Source organism: Trichechus manatus, unplaced genomic scaffold, assembly GCF_000243295.1.
Source record: "Trichechus manatus latirostris isolate Lorelei unplaced genomic scaffold, TriManLat1.0 scaffold00048, whole genome shotgun sequence".
NCBI lineage: Eukaryota > Metazoa > Chordata > Mammalia > Sirenia > Trichechidae > Trichechus > Trichechus manatus.
The window spans coordinates 14340748-14361036 of record NW_004443984.1 but is presented as its reverse complement, the minus strand read 5'-3'; the positions used below and the strand labels follow the sequence as shown (position 1 = coordinate 14361036).

Sequence of the window (20289 nt, the reverse complement as noted above, 5' to 3'; positions counted from 1 at the left end):
GTGTGCTCTGTACTGCCTTTGTAAATGATAATCTTGCAGCCAAATTATTATCTTGAATATTATTATTATCATTTTATTGCCAGCAGCCAAGTTATTTACTGAAACAGTAACTCCTCCTAGCACTATTAGCTTTCTTATGATCCAGTGCTCACTTTATTACACAGTATAACAGGCATTAAACATCTTGGGATTTATGCCAATTACAGACAATATAGATATTTATTTTGGTAGTCAAAAAGTAATGAATTGGTGTGAAGACTATTTGGAGTTTTTCCAAAATTTGCAATCCTGAAGTTCCGATCCAAACCACAACCAAACCCGTTGCCGTCAAGTCCATCCTAACTCATGGCGACCCTCTAGGACAGAGTAGAACTGCCCCATAGGATTTCCAAGGATTGGCTGGTGGATTTGAGCTGCCAGCTTCTTGCTTAGAAGCCTGAGCTCTTAACGAGTGTGCCACCAGAGCTCCGATACTTAGATTAAAATATATTGTATCAGACAGCACTGGGAGTCATGGGGGAGGGGCATAGGTCTTGCCATTCCTTCTGGAAGTTTACCTTTGTGTGTTCTGCCTCTGGTATTACGCAAACAAAAACATTAAGCTGAGAACAGCTAAAAGCTTTTTTTAAAAAAATTATTCCTGCTGACTTTTATGGGAAAGTTGCATTTCCCACAGAGAGAACAGTAAAAGGTGTAAGAATTTTCTTCACTCAAAGTTTCCAAAGCATGAACGTGCAAAAGGATACCCGTGGGGGTGTGGGGCCCAGAGTGACTTGCGACCCCCTCCTAATATAACACCCCTCCCTCCCCAGCATTCCCAATGCCGCCAGATGCCCCAGGGGAAAAGTAGGTGTACCTGCCCCAAATGTCATAGAATCTGAATCATGATGGTGCATGAAATCAGTCATATACATTTCGAAACCTCAATGCTTCTGTTAATTCTACCACAGTAATAACCACAAGATTTTCAGGGACCAAGAAAAAGACCATGAGCGCCATCTGGCGGCGAGATCCGATGTGCCCTTAGCCACATTCTCTGAATATGCCCCTTCCCATCATTTTTTATACTGTGCCTAGGACATGATACGATAATGAACAAGGATGCTTGTATTTCCTCTTAATACCAGTCTCATTGGTGATTAAGTGAGCCTAGAGCAGGCTTACAAATGTACACATAAATATTACCAATCTACCTTCCCCGAGAGAGAAAAGAGAAGATGAAGTTAAAACACAGTGTGGGTAGTGAGGTGAGGTGAGAATCACAATACCTATGTGTCGTGTGCCAGGCATGGTTCTAAGCACCTTTAAATATATTGACTTATTGAAATCCTTTTTACCAACTATGAGATTAAAAAGGAACCCTGGCAGCACAACAGGAGCCCTGGTGGTGCAGTGGTTAAGGCACTCAGCTACTAACCAAAAGGTCAGAAGTTCGAACTCACCAGCCACTCCACAGGAGAAAGATGTGGCATCTGCTTCTGTAAAGAGTCACAGACTTGGAAACCCTACGGAGCAGTTCTACTCTGCTCTGTAGGGTGGCTATGCGTCCGAATCAACTTGATGGCAATGGGTTCGTTTTTTTGTTTTTTTGGTAGCACAGTGGTTAAGCACTCAGCTGTTAACCAAAAGGTTGTTGGTTCGAATCTATCCAGCAGCTCTGCTGGAGAGAGATGATATGTTCCCATAAAGATTACCGCCTAGAAAACCCTATAGGGCAGTTCTGCTCTGTCACATGGGGTTGCTATGAGTCGGAACCGACTGAACGACACACATCAACCCAACAACGTGAAATTAAAAGAGGGGGATGTGAGGGATTGGTGGTTCAGTGGAAGAATTCCCGCCTTCCATGCAGGAGACCTAGGTTCAGTTCCCACCCAGCTAACCTCCTGCGCAGCCACCACATGTCTGTCATTGGAAGCTTGCGTGTGGCTCTGATGCTGAACAGGTTTCAGCTGAGCCTTCCATACTGAGATGAACTAGAAAGAAAGGCTTGGTTATCTACTTTTGAAAATCAGCTGGTGAAAACTCTGTGGATCACAACAGTCTAATCAACAACTCATCATGGGGGTGGTACAGGGCCAGGCAGCATTTTGCTCCATTTGCGCATCGGGTCGCCATGAGCTGGGGGCAGACTCAACAGCAGCTAACAACAGCACCATTACCCTGTTTACAGGTAGAGAAAATGAGACAGAAGTTGGTGTCTTCCCTACGTTCTCACAGCCTGTCAGTGGCAGAGACAGAATCTGAAGGGCAGCATTGTGGCTCCCGAGTCTGTGCTGTGCTTTACGGCCTGCAGTTATTCATGCTGTTTCCCAGAGCCTTGCGGTCAGTTGGAAAGAACTGGAACGAGCCACCTGAAGACTAGATTTGAATATTGCCTCCACCTCTGACTAGCCAGTGAGCCTGAACAGGTGGCTGCACCTTTCTGAGTCTCATTTTGCTCACTTGCAAAATAGGAACGTTAATGTTTGCCTTTGGGGATACTGCAAGGATCTGTTGAAGAAATAGCATCTGTGAGTGGGCTTTGTAAGCTCTGGAGTGTTCTGTGAAATATGTTGTTGTTGTTGGTTGCTGAGGAGTCGATTTGAACTCATAGAGACCCCATGTGACAGAGTAGAACTGCCCCATAGGGTTTTCTAGGCTGTAATCTTTACAGAAGTAGATCGCCAGAGCTGCTAAGTGGGTTCAAACGGCCAAGCTTTTGGTTAGTAGCCAAGCGCTTAACTGTTGTGCCACTAGGGATCCTTCTATGAGATATAAACTATTGTTATGATCATCAACCAGTTTTAAAAAAAAAAAAAAAACAGTTGCCATTGAATAGACTCCAGCTCATGGCAACCCCGTGTGTGTCAAAGTAGAACTGTGGTCCATAGCGTTTTCAGTGGGTGATTTTTCAGAAGTAGATCCCCAGGCCTTTCTTCTGAGGCACCTCTGGGTGAACTTGAACCTCCAGCCTTTTGGTTAGCAGCTGAATTAATGTTATAGTCTGTTCCCCTCTCTTGAACTTTGCTCTGTCTCAAGTCAGTGCTGGATGATCTGAACCAACAGCTGAAATGAGAGTCCAAAGGCTGTCGGACGCACATTAAGGAATCAGGTATCCCCAGTGGCAGCTGGGCCTGAGTGCCTTTGTGGGCACAAAGATAAGGGTCATGTTTTGATTATATATCACGTGGTAGTCACTGAAGGAACAGGTTTCTATCTCTTCTACTAGTTCAAACTCAAAAGTTTGTTTCCCCAACAACCCAATCAAAGATCAATCATTGGAACCTTTCTGTCCAACTTTGAAGAAGCACTGGTGTCTCTTGCAGACCTGGGCCGGCCCCCTCTGACTGTGTGTTGCCTCCTCCTACAGATCAGTGCCCTACAGAAAGGCTACAGCCAGGTGCTATGCCAGACCCTGTCCGAGCGGAACTCAGAAATCAAATCCCTGAAGAACGAGGGTGAGAACTTAAGGAGGGACAATGCCATCACCTCAGGTGAGCTCTTTCCAGAGTTGGGACTGAGAGCTGCCATCCCCCTAAGGTTTGCGGCCATGGCAGACATCACCAATCAACCACCACACTTCTTCTCATTGATCTGGGACGCAGCCTCAGAGTTCTTCTCAGCAGTTCTTTAGGTAGTTACTATCGGAGAAATTAGAGTTCGCCCTCAAGAGAGGCTTATTTGAAGTCCAGCTCCTAACACAGGGCCTGGCTCAAAGTTAACACTCAGTAGATGTTGGAACAAATGCTATCTCTTAGCTAGGCGGTCTATCTGAGAACTTGCATCACCAGGAAGAATACCGGCAATTCTATAAGCCAGTTTGATATGAATATAAACTATTGTGGACAAAACGAGGTCACCACTTTAAGGCACCCATCATCTCACCTATTTTACCCTCCTTCCCCTGGGCCTAAGTGAAAATGTTCCTCTAACTGACCCACAGAGGCTGTTTGATACTAGAATACTTGGGTGTGGAGATGGCCAGCCAACTCATGGTCCACTGGTGCCAGGGCACAGCTGTTTCTTCAGAGCCTGAATTCATTCATTCACTCAACACAATTATTGAGCAAGTACTAGGTGCCAGGCACTGTTCGAGGCTCTAGGGACGGAGCCCGATCAAAACAGTCAAAATCCCTGTGTCATAGGTCTTCCACTGGGGAGAAGGTGACAGAAAATGTAAATAGATAAATAAACAAGCTAATTTCAGGGAGTGATAGGTGCTATGAAAATAAAACTGGGCTGTGTGCGAGTGAAGTGCTTGAGACAATGAAGAGAAGGGAGAATAACTTAGTGGGTGGGCCAGGGTGAGGTCTTTGAGGAGGTAATAGGAAGAAGCCAGTTGAGGGGCCCCAGAATGGTGTTCCCAGCAAAGAGCACCAGTGCAAAGGCCCTGAGGCTGGAACACGGTGACTTTGGCTGGAGTTAGGTGAACAGGGTGCATGGAATCTGGTGGTCAGAGAGGGAGGCAGGGCCCGGTCACTGAGAGGGGTTTGGGTATTATTCTAAGTGTGATGGGAAGCCGTTGGGGTTTTTTAAGCAGAAAATGACACGTCTGAGACCTGAAGAGGATGATACCATCAATGGAGAAAGAAGAAAAAGAGGGAGGCAGGTGACTGGGGGGAAGGTAATGAGGCTGTTGGGGGCATACTGCTCTTAAAGTACCCACATAAGTAGCAGGACTTGTGTCCATGGCTGTAAAAGTCAAACAGAGCATTGAGCTAAACACGAAGCTCCAGTGGTCTCCATATGAATCCATGTGCTGTGCCCCAGGCCGGCCTGACCACTGGCTTTTCCTCTGCCTCACTCTACAGTTTCCCCTTCCAGGCTTCTCCTTAACTTGGAAGGTTCTTGAATATCTGTTGAGCATCTCCTATGGGCCAGCTAGGCATTGCTCTAGGCACCAGGAATATAGGGATGAACAGGACTCCCCTGGCCCCTGCCTTCCTCCCCTCCGTCTGCCTGTCAAATCCCATCCATACCTCGAGCCTTCTTAAATGCCACCTTCTGTAATCAGGGAGTCTGACAGACCTGGGTTTGGGTGTCACTTGGGATGTGCTCAAGTGTGACCCCCAGATCAGCGCATCTGCATTACCTGGGTCCTTGTCAGAAACACAGTTTCAGGCTCCAACCCAAACCTCCTGAATCAGAATCCGCACTTTAACAAGATCCCCAGGTGTTTCGCATGCACACTCAAGTTTGAGAAGCACTGGGCTGGGTTATGCTGCTATAACGAACAATCCCCAAATCTCAGTGGTTTACAATAGCATGGGTGTATTTCCTGCTACCACATTGTGTCCATCATGGGTCAGTAGGAGCTTTGTTCACTGTAGCCACTCAGGGACCCAGGGCAACACTAACCTCCATGATGAGAGAGGCAGGGAAAACAGACAGAGCAGATGGAGAAACGGGGACTGGATTTACAACTAAAAAACCAGAAAAATAGATGAAACAATGGTTTTCATATATTGGACACCAAGTAGTACGTGACGGTGATCCCAGCAGGAGGAGAAACAAACAAGGAGGACAATTGCTCTGTCTAACTGCCCGGAGAGTTCCCAGACCACAGTCCAGAGGGGAAACCCAGGCAGAGTCCATGGTCTCCCTGAGTTGAGGAGATGGGAGTCGGGGAGGCCAACACGCTTGAATTTGCTGGGCAGAGTACCAGAGAAGAGAGGGATGCACAGAGAGAGTGAGCTCTGGAAATCTACAAAGGATCCACCTCAGGTCTTCAGCTGAGTACTGATCAGCACATACATGTGGGCGGGAAAAGAACCACCCAGAGGAGCAGAGGGAACAATCTCAAAGCTTACCCAGGGCCAAGAATACTTTACTTTCTCAACACCCAGAATGGAGTAACTTCCTAAAACATGGGCATCTGGTGGAGTACTCAAAAAGGTGTTGCTTCAGCAATGAGGCCAAATTAGCTCCATACTAAAGGCTGCTCTGGAGTCCCTGGATGGGGCAAACGGTTAACACACTCAGATACTAACCAAAAGATTGGCGCTTTGTGTCCACTTCAGAAGAAAGGCCTGGCTATCTACTTCCAAAAACTCAGCCATTGAAAACCATATGGAACACAGTTCTACTCTGGCACACATGGGGGTGTCATGAGTCAAAATCAACTCGACTGCAATTGGAAACGCTGCTCTGGTCCCACCGTACAAAGCTGAAGAAAAGCCTCAAAGAGATCAAACTGTTTCCTAGTAACTTAACTGTGTCCCAGAACAAAGCTCATTTAAAAAATGAAATTCTGGATCATGTTGTTCTTCAATTTACATACCTTCTTGATTAATACGTATCAGTTAAACTGGGCCTAATGTTCTGGTGGCGTTGTGTAACCAAAAGGTTGACAGTTCGAATCCAACAGGCGCTTCTTGGAAACCCTGTGGGGCAGTTCTGCTCAGTCCTTTAGGGTTGCTATGAGTCAGAATCAACTCAATGGCAACAGGTCGGGGAGTAATGTTCTTCCAAGAAAAGAATTGTATGATAATGCAATACCACTACATTTACGGATCCTTCTTTCCCACTTTCCTTCAATATGCTAATATAATAATGCGATAATTATCTATTGCTACATAACAAATTATCCCAAAACTTAGTAGCTTAAAACAATTAACACAGTATATCAACCAGTTTCTGTGGGTCAGGAATTTGGGAGGGATTTAGCTGGATGGTTCTGGCTTGGGGCCTCTCATGAAGTGTAGTCAAGATGTTGGCTGGATGTTTCAGTCATCTAAAGCCTTGATGAGGGCTGTTGTTGCTAGGTGCTGTCAGGTTGGTTCCAACTCATAGCTACACTGTGTACAACAGAATGAAGCACTGTCTGGTCCTGTGCCGTGCTCACAATCGCTGCTATGCTTGAGCCCATTGTTGCAGCCACTGTATCAATCCATCTCATTGAGGATCTTTCTCTTTTTCGCTGTCTACTTTACCAAGCATAATATCCTTCTCCAGGGACTGGTCCCTCCTGATAACATGTCCAAAATCTGTGAGACAAAGTCTACCCATCCTTGCTTTCAAGGAGCATTCTGGCTGTACTTCTTCGAAGACAGGGCTAGAAGGTTCATTTTTGGGATAGCTTATTTATATGGCTATTGGCTGGAGAACTCAGTTCCTTACTAACTGTTGACACCCAGTTCCTCACCAGAATCTGCACTATAACAAGATTCCCAGGTGTTTTGTGTGCACATTCAAGTTTGAGAAGCACTAGACTGGTTTATGCTGCTATAACAAATAATCCCCAAATCACAGTGGCTTACAATAGCACAGGCATATTTCCTCTCCATAGGGCTGCTTGAGTGTCCTCACAGTATGGCAGCTGATTTCCCCTTTGAGTGAATGTTCCATGGGAGAGCAAAGAGGAGCTACACTGTCTTTTATAACCTAGCCTTGAAAGTCACACTCTGTTGCTTCTGCAATATTTTGTGGGTTACATAGGTCAGCTATAGGAGATAGGGATCACTGGGACCGTTTTGGAAGCTGGCTATCACAAGTAATAACAGGTAACACATAACACACAATATGTGCTAGTCACCTTACTATGTTCTTTATATATAACATCTATTTAACCCTATGGGGTAGATACAATGGAAGGTCGAGTAACTTGCCTGAGACCACTGAGCTAATAACTGGTAGAGACTTGGATGGGTATGACTCAATCCACCCCATCGACAGCCTCCAACATGCCCTCTTCTGCCGCAAGCCCATCTCTTGACCTGTGGAGGAGAACTGGCCTTCTGTCTACTGGGCCTTTGTTCCCCAGGCCCATGAAGCTGCTTCTCCTCTTAGTTCAGCAGGGCCTGTGCCCACTGTTGAATTCAAATAACAAGACATGGTTGGAGTCCTTTAAACAAAATGTTTATTAGGTGGGAAAAAAAATGTTTATTAGGTGGCTAATCTGTTAGCAGGGAGTCTTCCACCTAATTTTGACACAAAACTCTCCGTTTAGAAGGGGAGAAGAGGTTTTATAGGCAGTAAATAACAAAGAAATTTTAAGTGATTACGCGAACAAAAGACTTAATTGGTTAAGTGAGAAGTCTATAATTTTGAGGAAGGGATTAGAAAATTAAGGAAAGGAAATCCATTGGTCATTTTGAAGAATTCTCTTCTCTGGTTGGTCTGACTTTGATTAACTGAGGAGGAGGGGGCCGTAAATGACAAGATGATATAAACTAGACCCCTTGAGTTTCAATTAGTGTCTTTTAAAGTTTATGGGTATTTTATCTGTTATGATGAGCCTTAATTTATTGAAGACACTTAGTGTAAACTTTGGTCCTTCTTGGAAAAATAGCCCTGGGGGATGCCTGAGGCTATCTAGAGGTCAAATTGAGGACAGAGACAGGAAAGTTCTGAAGACTTTTCCTGTCCCTGGCAACTCTCATTGACTTGTCCCACTGAAACTTTCAACACACGATGTTCAGTGGATGTGGTCTCATCCCCCCTGTGGCTTCTGGGGCCCTTGAGGACAACCTCCTCCACACCAGGCAGAGCACTAGGCCTGGCCCGGGTTGGAAGGAGCTCATCACTGGTTGGCTGGCAGATGGCGGTGATGGCGGTAATCCTTATTGCTCTTTGACCTCTATGTGTCTTTTTCTACAGGGAAGGTGTCATCTTTGCAAAAAGACATGTTAGCAAAGAATGAGCAAATCCAACAACTAAAACAGGAAGTGGATCAACTGAAAAGTCAGAACAAAGAAAAGGATCACCAGCTTGAAGCTCTAAATGCCAGGGTGAGTGTCAGCATCTCCATCATCTTATGGGAGCTGCCGGGTGAAAAGTAAATAGTAAAGTGGGGTCTTTTATCTGGGACCCTGATTTTAAAAGTTCCTCCCTCCTCTCACACCGTTTGTGAAATAAGCCCAGTGCCCAAGGGCAGAAGGAAGATAGTTCCTGGGTGGGGCCAAAAAATGAAATGGGACCTGGAAAGACAGAAAGCAGGTAGCCAACTTCTGTGTAGCGTTTCAATGCACAGTGTGTATGTGGCTCAGAATAAGCAAGATGTAGATTCAAATCGGGGTGCAGTGGTTGTTCAGTGCTAGAATTCTCACCTTCCATGTGGGAGACTCAGGTTTGCAACTCGAGGATGAGGATGAGGCAGCATTCCATTCCGTTGTGCAAGGCGTCCCCATAAGTCTGGGGCCGACTCTAACAGCAGCTCACAACAGACTCAAATCCAGCAAACATCTTCTAACCCCTAGTATAAATCAGTGTATTCAATCTCAGCAACAAACACATCTATGACCATGTATTACCACTGCAAGACTTATCATTAAAACAGAATAGCATCTCACGGTGGGCAAGTAGAACCCGTCCTCACCACTGTCTCCCAGTCACCGCTAGAATTTCCATAGCCACCTTAAAAGCAGAATGCTTGAATGCCCAGGTGTAGATGGACAGACTTTCACTTCTTCCCATAGACTTTAGTGAGTATAACAATTCCTCTATGTAAAATGAATCTCAAAGGCAAGTTAAGAGCTTTTTAAATGTAATTTTAGCTATTTGCAATTTTTGCCTTCAGTGCTGACTTTAGGATCCTGATCCTATAGGATAAGATTCTTCAGTGTTTGTATGATTTGTCTGTTTTGATCAGTCAAGATAAAACCCAATAGCTTCCATCTCAAGCGGCAACTCAGACATTCATATTGACCACCTGTCATGGATTGAACTGTGCCCCCCCAAAATGTGTGTAACAATTTGGCTAGGCCATGATTCCCAGAATCGTGTGGTTGGCCTCCATTTTGTGATTGTAATTTTATGTTAAAGAGGATTAGACTGGAATTGTAACACCACCGTTACTCAGGTCACGTCCCTGATCCAATGTAAAGGGAGTTTCCCTGGGGTGTGGCCTGTACCACCTTTTATCTCTTGTAAGAGATAAAAGGAAAGGGAAGCAAGCAGAGAATTGGGGACCTCATACCATCAAGAAAGCAACACCGGGAGCAGAGCATGTCTTTTGGACCGGGCTCCCTGCGCAGAGAAGCTCCTAGTCCGGGGGAACACCGAAGAGAAGAAGGCCGACAGAGAGGAAAAGCCTTCCCCTGGAGCTGATGCCCTGAATTTGGACTTTCAGCCTACTTTACTGTAAGGAAATAAACTTCTCTTTGTTAAAACCATCCACTTGTGATATTTCTGTTATAGCAGCACTAGACGACTAAGACACCACCTGACCAAGCAGCTACGTCTGCATGGGTGCTGGATATGGAATAGTTGGACTCACCTTATTATTTACAGATCTTGAAGCTCCAGGAAAATGATAGAAGTAACATCTGACGCTTGTTAACATACCCAGTTTGGAACTGGTGAAAGGCAGAGCACAAGCTCTGGGGTCCAAAGGACCAGGGTCCAGCCCCAGAGCTTTCTTTTATTTGGCCTCAGTTTCCTCATTTGTGAAATGGGGATTTAAAGAAATCAACTTCTGAGAAGTGGGAGACTGATTTTAATTGTGCTCTTCTGCTTCTGCATCTGGTCAGCCCCTTCCCCAAGCCCTCTGCAACCATTCTCCTGAGCAGATTGACTTCCTAGGCACCTGTGATTGCTGTTTTGTGTGGTGTGTGTGTGTATGTGTGTATGTTGAGGAGGGAGATGCTAGGTAGAATAAATACGGAAAATGGTACCCATTTGCTCTTCTACCTTCAGAAGTGCATTTGGGGTTATTTTCATTCCCAGTTCCCCTTCCTCGTTGGCCTTGCCTTGAATAGAGCCCGTCTTCTCTAGCCTGTGCCTGCCGTTAGCGCATGGACTTCTCTTGACCAGCGTATTGCTGCTGTGAACAGTGGAAATGTCTATCTTTTTTTAAAACTACACATGCCATAGGGGTTCATTTTACAAAAATAACTAGAGAATACTGAAAATCAAAATTAAGAAGAGAAGAAAAGCTACCCCAAGAAATTGATGATAATATTTTATTTTCTTCCGGTCTTGTTTCTATATATTTCATAGGAATATACGTATGTGTATGTATAGTGTGTGTGCATAACAAAAGGAATTTATATTATATGCATTTTTTAAATATTACTGTTTTTCCATGTTAAATAAAATATAAAAGCTTATAGCATTGATTTTAAATGCTACATAATATTCTCTTGTGTGCACACAATGTAATAAAGCAGTGCCCTGTTGTTGGACACTTGGGTTGTTTCACTTGTTTTTTTGTTAACCATGCTATGAAGAATCTTGAATCTACAGATTTTCAGATTTCTGCAGTCATTGTCCTTAGGATACATTCCTGAGGTGGAACTTCTGGGTCAGAAAGAATGCATATCTTTATGCTCTTAATGCCTGTTGCCAAACTGCCCTCCAGAAAAACTGTTCCTAGCCATCTAAGATACTCCACTGATGTCACCCCATCTGGAGCAAGGGAGATTGAAGAAAATCAAAGATATAAGAGAACGATTAGTCCGAAGGACTAATGGGCCACGACTACCACAGCCTCCACCAGACTGAGTCCAGCACAACCAGATGGTGCCCAGCTACCACCACCGACTGCCCTGACAGGGATCACAATAGAGGGTCCTGGACAGAGCTGGAGAAAAACGTAGAACAGTATTCTAACTCACAAAAAAAGACCAGACTTACTGGTCTGACAGAGACTGGAGAAACCCTGAGAGTATGGCCCCTGGACACCCTTTTAACTCAGTACTGAAGTCACTCCTGAGGTTCACCCTTCAGCCAAAGATTAGACAGGCCCATAAAACAAAACGAGACTAAATGGGCTCACCAGTCCAGAGGCAAGGACGAGAAGGCAGGAGGGGACAGGGAAGCAGGTAATGGGGAACTAAGGTCGAGAAGGGAGAGTGTTGACATGTCATGGGATCGGCAACCAATGTCACAAAACAGTATGTGTATTAATTGATTAATGAGAAACTAGTTTGTAGACCTTCATCTAAAATACAGTTTAAAAAAAAGAAAGAAAGACTGTTCCCCTTGTGCTCCCACAACCAGGGCAGTTATGTCTTTGAGAAGTAACCTTTATAAAGCACTAAGACCGTCCGAGTTTACCTAGTGACTCCCCTGAAGGCGTCAACACATATCCTTGAAAACCACGCTCTGCTGATCGCAGAAGAGGGAACCCCAATTCCTCAACCCTGAGTATCCCGACGCTACAAAGCTGAATTTTCTTGTGGTTCAGGTTGCTGGCCTTTGAGGAAGAATTTAGTTGCTTTATTCCTCAGAACTCATGAGCGAGATGAACTAGGACCTGCTGCGTCACCTTCATGTCCATTAGACACAAATGACCTTACCTTTCTGACTTTAAGTGTGTGATTGGATTAAACAGCAGGCAGTTCTCTCAGGGGCAAACATGGGGACTTGGAAACCTCAGACAACCCCATGTGACTAAGTTTGGTCTCTTTCTTTGTTGTGCTTTTTCTCTACAGTGCTCAGCACTGAGAGAAGACTTAAAAAAGGAAGAAGCTCAGAAGGAACACAGGGAAGCCCAAGAGAAAGAATTAAAACTCTGCAAAACCGTGAGTTGAACCTCCTCATTTATAGGTGTCCACAGAAAAGCTGGAATTCAACCTTCGGGGTCATCCGTGGAATGCTTGGCTCATTAGAAAGCACAAACCTTTAGAGGTGTTTGTTTATGTAGCCTTATAATTCTTTGATTTGCTGCCTCTAGCTTCAAGGAGGAGATGAGTGGAAAAAAACATACTCTCCCAGGATTCTCTGGACAATTGTCTCTAGCTCCCTTACTGGGTTTCCCTGGGGTTGGGCTGAGGTTGGGGCCAGGATGGAAGCTGGCCAACGGGCCACCACATGCTGCTGGAAGTTCATCTGGTGCCCTGCCCCTGGACCTGTAATACCCACGCTTTTATGTTCCACTGTCACAAGTTTGTCACAGTCACCTGCACAATTATTTTTTCTTTTTTACTTAAAAGAAAGCTTTATTGTGGTCAAATATCTATAACATTAAATTTGCCATTTTAACCATTTTTCAGTGGCATTAATTGCATTCACAGTGTTGTGCAACCATCACCCTTACCTATTTTCAAAACGTTTTCATCATCCCAAACAGAAACTCCATACTCATTACGCTTGTGCTGTTATTGACATAATATACTTATTTTAGTCCATTCATGTATTTTTGTTTCAGTGTTTCAACCTTATACCAATTCTTACAAACAACAAAAAAATAAAAGGTTTCACATTTGCCTAATATAGAAGGCAACTGTAAAAATAAATACAATGTAAATATGATCATTGGAATTAAAATGTTGATTCCCTACGCCCCAACCCTCCTGTACACCCCTAGATGTACACATCCCTTCTTTGGGAAGCACAGTGCCCTAGGCATGAGCTGGGGGGAGGAGGCATGCTCTGTTCCTTGTCAGCAACTCTCCTATTCTCTGCCTTAAATGGGGTGGGGGGAGACTATCAGTTCATTGTTCTATTTTTCCAGACTGTGCCCATTGTGTCTTCCAAACAGTTTGCCCTTATTTATATTGATCTCAAAAATATACCCCAAGAATAAGGATTCCAATGAGTTGATGTTCATCTTGTGTTTAATCTAGGATCCGTGCTAATTTTCAAAGGAAACTAATTATTTTCCTTTAACCAGCACTTTCAATAATCAATTGAAAAAGTCTGCTTGGCCTTAAAGATGTAAAATTTTCCCCAAGAGAAGGAATTAAATAAGCTAATACCAGACTAAAGAGCCCTGGTGGTGCAAAGGTTAAGAGCTCAGCTGCTAACCAAAAGGTTGATGGTGGGAACCCACCAAGGGAAAAAGACCTATCGATCTGCTTCCGTAAAGATTACTGCCTAGAAAACCCTATGGGGCTGTTCTACTCTGTCACATGGGGTCGCTATGAGTTGAGTCAACTCAGTGGCACACAACAGCAATACCAGACAAGGTTCTACCTTAATGAACCCGATCAAATGGGTTCTAAGGTTTCAGGCCTCTCATCCTAGCTCCTGCTTCTCCTTAGGAAAGTTGACTTGTATGTTGTTGAAACTCTTTCAGCAAATCCAAGACATGGAGAAAGAAATGAGGAAACTCAAGGAGGAGTTGAGGAAGAGTTGCACTGAACATAACATGATTTCCAAGACGCTGCGAGAAAAGAGCAAGGTACGGCCGGGACTATGAGTTGGAACCGACTCAACAACACCTAACAACAACAACACAGCCAGGAGAACCTTGGCCCACTGACCGCTCTGGGCCAGGTGCTTCACACGGATCATATCCATCAATCCTCACAATGACCCTGGGTGGTCCTTTCTGTTATTAACCTCACTTTACAGCTGAGAAAACTGAGGCTCACAGAGGCAAAGGAAGTTATCCAAGTTCACTCTGATAAAATAGGTGTGGCAGAACTTGAACCCAGGCCTGTCTGACTCCACAGCTCCCATGTGTAACCACTCACTGCTCTAGACTGCCTTCAAGAAACTGTCCCTTTTTTTTTTATGAAACTTCCTTACCTCCAGACCCCAATGGGCATGGTGTTGCCAAATTATTTTTATGCTTCCTCTCGTCATGGGAAAGCGCTTACAGTTGCAAACTCTTCACCTGCATTATCTATCCATCACAGTAGCCTCTAGTCATGTGTGCTATTTAAATTGAAATTGAGTAAAAGTAAATAAAATTTAAAATTCATTTCCTCACTTGCACTAACCACATTCCAAGTGCTCAGTAGGTACATGTGGCCCGTGGTTACTCTATTGGAGTGTGCAACTGTAAAACATTTCCATTATTCTAGAAAGTTCTACTGATCCAAACCAAAGCTGAGTGACCTCTTTAGGCAATATGGCCAACTGAGGAGATATAAAATATGTTTATGGATCACATTTTCTAAAAACTTAAACTGAAAATATCTTTAAGGGTCCTGAAGGTTGTGGGAAGAATCTGCATTCTTTCAATTTGGATCCTTTACTTTATTGATAAGAAGACTGTCATCATTGAGAAAACTGAGACTATTTTAAGGTCAAACCTAGATGACAGAGGAAGCCTATCTGAGGGGGAATTGTTCATTGACGACCTGAGAAATAAAGGCAAATGACCCAGTGTGTTCTCTAACGTTTAACTGATATGACTAGTAGAATAATTACCAGAAGCTAAAATTTACCATTAAAACCTCACAAGCTAACATTTGTAGTAGATAAGAAACTGCCCAGAAATTCACATCTTATTGATAATGACTACAAAAGTTGACCAAACATAAGTAGACTTGGCAGAAATAGTTAAAATTAACACAACAGCTAAAACTACACAGAGTAAAATTTGTTACTGAGTAAAACTTGAGAGAATAATAAAATATTCTTGAAAAATTTAGACGTGCAGAATATAATCTGGGGAAAAAGGGACTCAGTAGAAACAAGAGCCACAAAATAAAACACACAATGACAGAGGTATGATTGACAAAAACTTGACATGTACCAGAAAAACTTATAGGTGAATCAAATCTTAATTGTTGATCCAGAGAAACATAATCTCAGTTAAGAATAAAAGTGAAAATGGAAACATTTGAATATCTCTCAAACCATTGGCTTAATAAACTTTACTCTGGAAAATACTTTCTCAATGAAAATGAATTTAGGTTGGTATATTTTTAATTAAAATTGTTGTAGTCATTTACATGGACTCAGACTGCTCTCTGAGCTATACATTTTCCTCTAAACAAGGCTTTAGCTGCAATCCTCTAGTTTTAGTATGTAGTATTTTCATTATTATTCAGATGAAAATATTTTCCAAATCCCATTGTGACATTCTTTGATCCATGGGCTATTTAAAAGTGATTTCCTAATTTCTAAATATATGGCAATTTTCAGGTTACCTTTTTGTTGGTGTTTCTAGCTTAACTGCATTGTGGTCAGAGAACATCCTCTGTGTGATTTCAATTTATTGACATTAGTTGAGACTTCCTTTATAATTCTGCATGTGGTCAAATTTGGAACATGTTCCATGGGTGCACTTAAAAAGAACGTATATTGCAGTAGTTGGGTGCAGTATTCCATGTATGTCCATTAGATCAATTTTGCCAATAATGTTGTTTAAAACTTAAATGTTTGTAATGATTTTTTGTCTGTGTGTTTTATCAGACATTAAGAGAGGTGTTTTTTTTAATCCCATTATGGTTGTAGATTTGTGTATGTCTTCTTTTGGTATTGTCAGTTGTTGCTTTATATAACTTGAGACTATGTTACTAGGTACATATAAATTTATATATAATGTAGTTGCTAATATATTGGGATTTAAATTTACCTTCTGGCTCAGTGCTAGCTGTACCACCTGTACTATGTTACTTTTTCTTTCCTTTCTTGCTTTATTTTGAGTTGATGGTTTTCTATCATTCTATTTATTTCTGTATTAGCTTGGAAATTTCTTCACTCTTTTACCATTCTTTTGAAGACTATTCTAAAGACTATAACATGCATTCTTGATGTACCAAAATCCAGTGTTAATTGATAATTATGCCCTTCTCCTTGACAATGCAATGACCTTAGAACACTTCAACTTCATTTATCCTTTCTCTGGACTTATATACCATTGATGTTATTTTCTAAATGTCTCTCTATACTTAAAACCCCAAAAGACACTATTAGTATTTTTATGTGGTCAATATTCATTTGTATTTATCCACATATTATCCTTTCTGCTGCTTGTCTCTTCTGTACCTTTGATTAACTATTTTTCATAACATTTTTCTTCTACCTGAAGAACACTCTTTCGTGTTTTTCTTCAATGTGGCTCTACTGATAAAAAATTCTCAGATATGTATGTATTGTGTAATTACCTTCCGTTTTATGTGTTGTAAATTCTAAACCTTTATATGTTAATGAGGCAGGATTAGGGTAGGGTGAATCTTGAGTCACAGCCTTACTAAAGGACATGACTCAAGTCACCGTCCTTACTCAATCACGTCCGTCACCGCCTTATCTGATATAAGGGAGTTTCCTTGAGGGTATGGCCTGCACCCAGTGTGTATGGATACTCTGACAAAGCTCTCCCTTGCTCTGGATTGTGCATCTGGCTCATCATCATCTGACCCCCATTTCTTGGAACTTGAGTCAGCAGCCTGTTGTCTGACCTGCTGTTTCTAGGATTTGCCAGCTCCTGCAACCACGTGAGTAAGGAGATGCCTCCAGCTGACACCTGACCCATAGATTTAGGGCTTGCCAGCCTCCACAATCAAGTGAGCCATTTCCTTGAGCTAAATCTTTATTTATATACATATATATATACACATATGTGTATACATCTATATATATATATACATATACACATATACTTACATTGGTTTTGCTTCTCTGAAGAACCCAGCCTGAGACATTTAGTACCAAGAGTGGTTCTAGAGAAACAAAATCATAAGAATGAGTTTTCTAAATTGGTTCTCAAGTCTGGCTAGTCTTAAAGGCATTGATGACCCTGCCTCCAGTAGTAAAGAGGGCACTGCTAACCTATAGTGTGAGATGGCATTAGAAACAAGCAAAATATCACTGCCGATAGATCAAATATTTGTGAGAAACAAGGCTCCAGATAATTGCATGTTGGATATTTTTCTACTATTTTGTCAGAATGAGAAGTATAAAGAAGCTGGTTGGTTGGTCCTACTTTCACTAGACAAAGTGGTGAAAGAAAGAGATGAGCTCAGGGCTCCAGAGTCACAGCTCAACCGTCACATAAAACACCTGAAAGTAGACAATTGTGTCCTGAAGGAAGGCTGTTTCTTGTCGTAACAGAGCTGATCTTGCCGAAAATCAAACCCAGAGTCTTATCATAAGAGTGGCTGAATTGCAATGCCATTGGGAATTCAAATGAATTCCCAACCTCGAGTGGTATCTGAAGTTAAAGTGAGGGCATTGATTGAAAACAAATGGGAAACTTGGGAGGGGGACATATGGACAGATAATCAGGAAGTTGGGGACACCAAACCCATATATTCCACTGAATCATTCCTGCCAACAGCACCATCCCTCTTATCTGAAGAGATTATTCCATCTTTGTCTGTTAAGCCACCCTTCCCAAGAAAACCATTATCTCTCCCATCCCCATTTGACGTGATTGATCCAGCTGAGCATGAAACTGAGGTGTCACCTGGGGCAGTGCATAGAGCATTGCCTGGGGCATCGCTTGAGACAGGTACCTTACAAGACATTGCTGAATGTTCCCAGGACCCATCCTCACCACCCATTTTTGCTTCTAGACCTAAGTCCCAGCAATCCTCAAAAGGTGAAGTACAAAGTGTGACCCAGGAGGAAGCATGGTATACTCCAAAATAACTGCTTGAGTTTTCTAATATATACAAACAGAAACCTGGGGAGTACATGTGGGAATGGCTATTAAGGTTGTGGGATAATGGTGCAAGGAACAGAAGGTTTGATCAGTCTGGGTTTATTGATATGGGCCCACTATGCACAGATCCTTCATCCAGTGTTTCAGCTAGAGAAGTTAGGAAAGGATCTAATTGTTTAGTTCATTGAAGTGTGGATTAAATGGTGGCCTACACTAAATCAAGTTGAAGTACCAGACCTGCCTTGGTATACTGTAGAAGCAGATATCCAAAGGCTTAGGGAACTGGCATGTTAGAGTGGATTTATCAGACTGGACCCACAACCCACCATGGAGTGCCCAGAGGACACAACTTTTACCACAACGGTGAGGAACAAATTTGTGAAAGGAGCCCCAGCATCCTTGAAGACTGCTGTGATTGCTATTTTATGTAACTCAAATTTGACAGTGGGAACTTCCCTAAATGAATTAAGACACCTAACTACAATGGGGCTGATTGGACCCCATGGTGGTAGGGGCCAAGTGGCAACACTTAACTGACAAAGACAAGGTGGGGTGTGGTTATCATAAAGGACAGCAGAGTCAAGTAGTAATCAGAATAGTCTGACTAGTGTGGACTTATGGCATCCACTACTTAATCACGGTGTCCCTAGGAGTGAAATAGACTGGAAAGCTACTAAATATTTACTTGATCTGTACAAGTGGAAGAATTCTTGGTCATTTGAATGGCAGTCTAACTTGAATCACCAGAAAAGAGTCATGGTCCCTCAATCAATTCCCAGACTTGAACCAATTTACAGACCCAAAACCCCTAGAATGAAGGGGAGGCCAGGCCTCTTGAGAAAGGACCCCACTCCCAGTACCAAATGTCTTAAGCTGGGTTCTCTAGAGAAGCAAAACCAGTGAAGCCGTATAAAGATTTATCTCAAGGAAACGGCTCACACGGTTGTAGAAGCTGGCAAATCCCAAATCTGTGGGTCAGGTATTGGCTGGAGGTTTCTCCAGACTTATGTGGTTGCAGGAGCTGGCAAATCCCAGAAACAGCAGGTCAGACGACAGGCGGCTGACTCAAGTTCCAAGAACTGGAGGTCAGATGATGATGAGCTGCATGCAGGATCCAAAGCAAGAGAGAGCTTTGCCAGAGAGTCCATATATATTGGGTGCAGGCCACACCCTCAAGGAAACTTCCTTACATCAAACAAAGAGTGAAGGATGTGACTTGAGTAAGGACGGTGACTTGAGTCATGTCCTTTAGTAAGGCTGTGACTCAAGATTCACCCCACACTAATCCTGCCTCATTTACATATAAAGGTTTAGAATTAGCAACACATAAAATGGAGGATAAGTACACAATACCACAAAATTGAGGACAATTATATCAGGTCACAAAATGGAAGATGATTGCATAATTACCTAACTGCCAAATTATATCATTACATAACTGCCGAACTATTATATAACTGCCAAACCCTGAGAATCATGGCCCAGCCAAGGTGACACACTTTAATTGTCACAGTGTGTGTGTCTGTTAATGTCTATATTTAACCTTCATTCTTGAAACATATTTTGACTGAGTATTGAATTCTACATTGGCATTATTTTCTTTCAGCTCATTATAAATATCGTTAAGTATATCATACCATTGTCTTTTGACTTCCATTGTTTCTGATGAGAAGTCAGCTATACTCTAATGGTTGCACCTTTGTGTAATCTGTCTTTTATCTCTAGCTGCTTTTAAGATTTTCTTTTCCTTTGGCTTTCAGCAGTTTTATTATGATTTATCTAAATGGATTTGCTTTTATCTTGCTTTGGACTCATATAGGCTTCTTGAATCTTTGGCTTGGTTTTTTTCATTGGCTTTGGAGTTCAAGCTATATCCTATGTAGACAGTGGGGAGCTACTGAAGGCTTTTGAACAGAGGACTGATAAGATTAAATTTGTGATTAATAATAATGGTGAAAATGATAGCTACAATTGCTCACATACTCAGCATTATGCCAAACATTTAATCTGTTTTAGTTTCACATTAACCCTACAATCTAGAAATTATCATTCCCACTTTACAGATGAGGACATCAAGGCTC

At 42.7% G+C, this 20289-nt stretch overlaps 1 protein-coding gene across 1 annotated transcript in view; it reads left to right on the top strand.

Moving 5' to 3' along the window:
* FHAD1 (forkhead associated phosphopeptide binding domain 1) overlaps positions 1-20289 on the top strand; it is a 201272-nt gene that overhangs the window by 99006 nt on the left and 81977 nt on the right. The window contains exons 7-10 of the mRNA XM_023732166.1: positions 3353-3476; positions 8581-8711; positions 12357-12446; positions 13943-14047. Of these exons, the coding sequence (XP_023587934.1) occupies positions 3353-3476; positions 8581-8711; positions 12357-12446; positions 13943-14047 (450 nt within the window). The remainder of the gene's footprint in view (positions 1-3352; positions 3477-8580; positions 8712-12356; positions 12447-13942; positions 14048-20289) is intronic.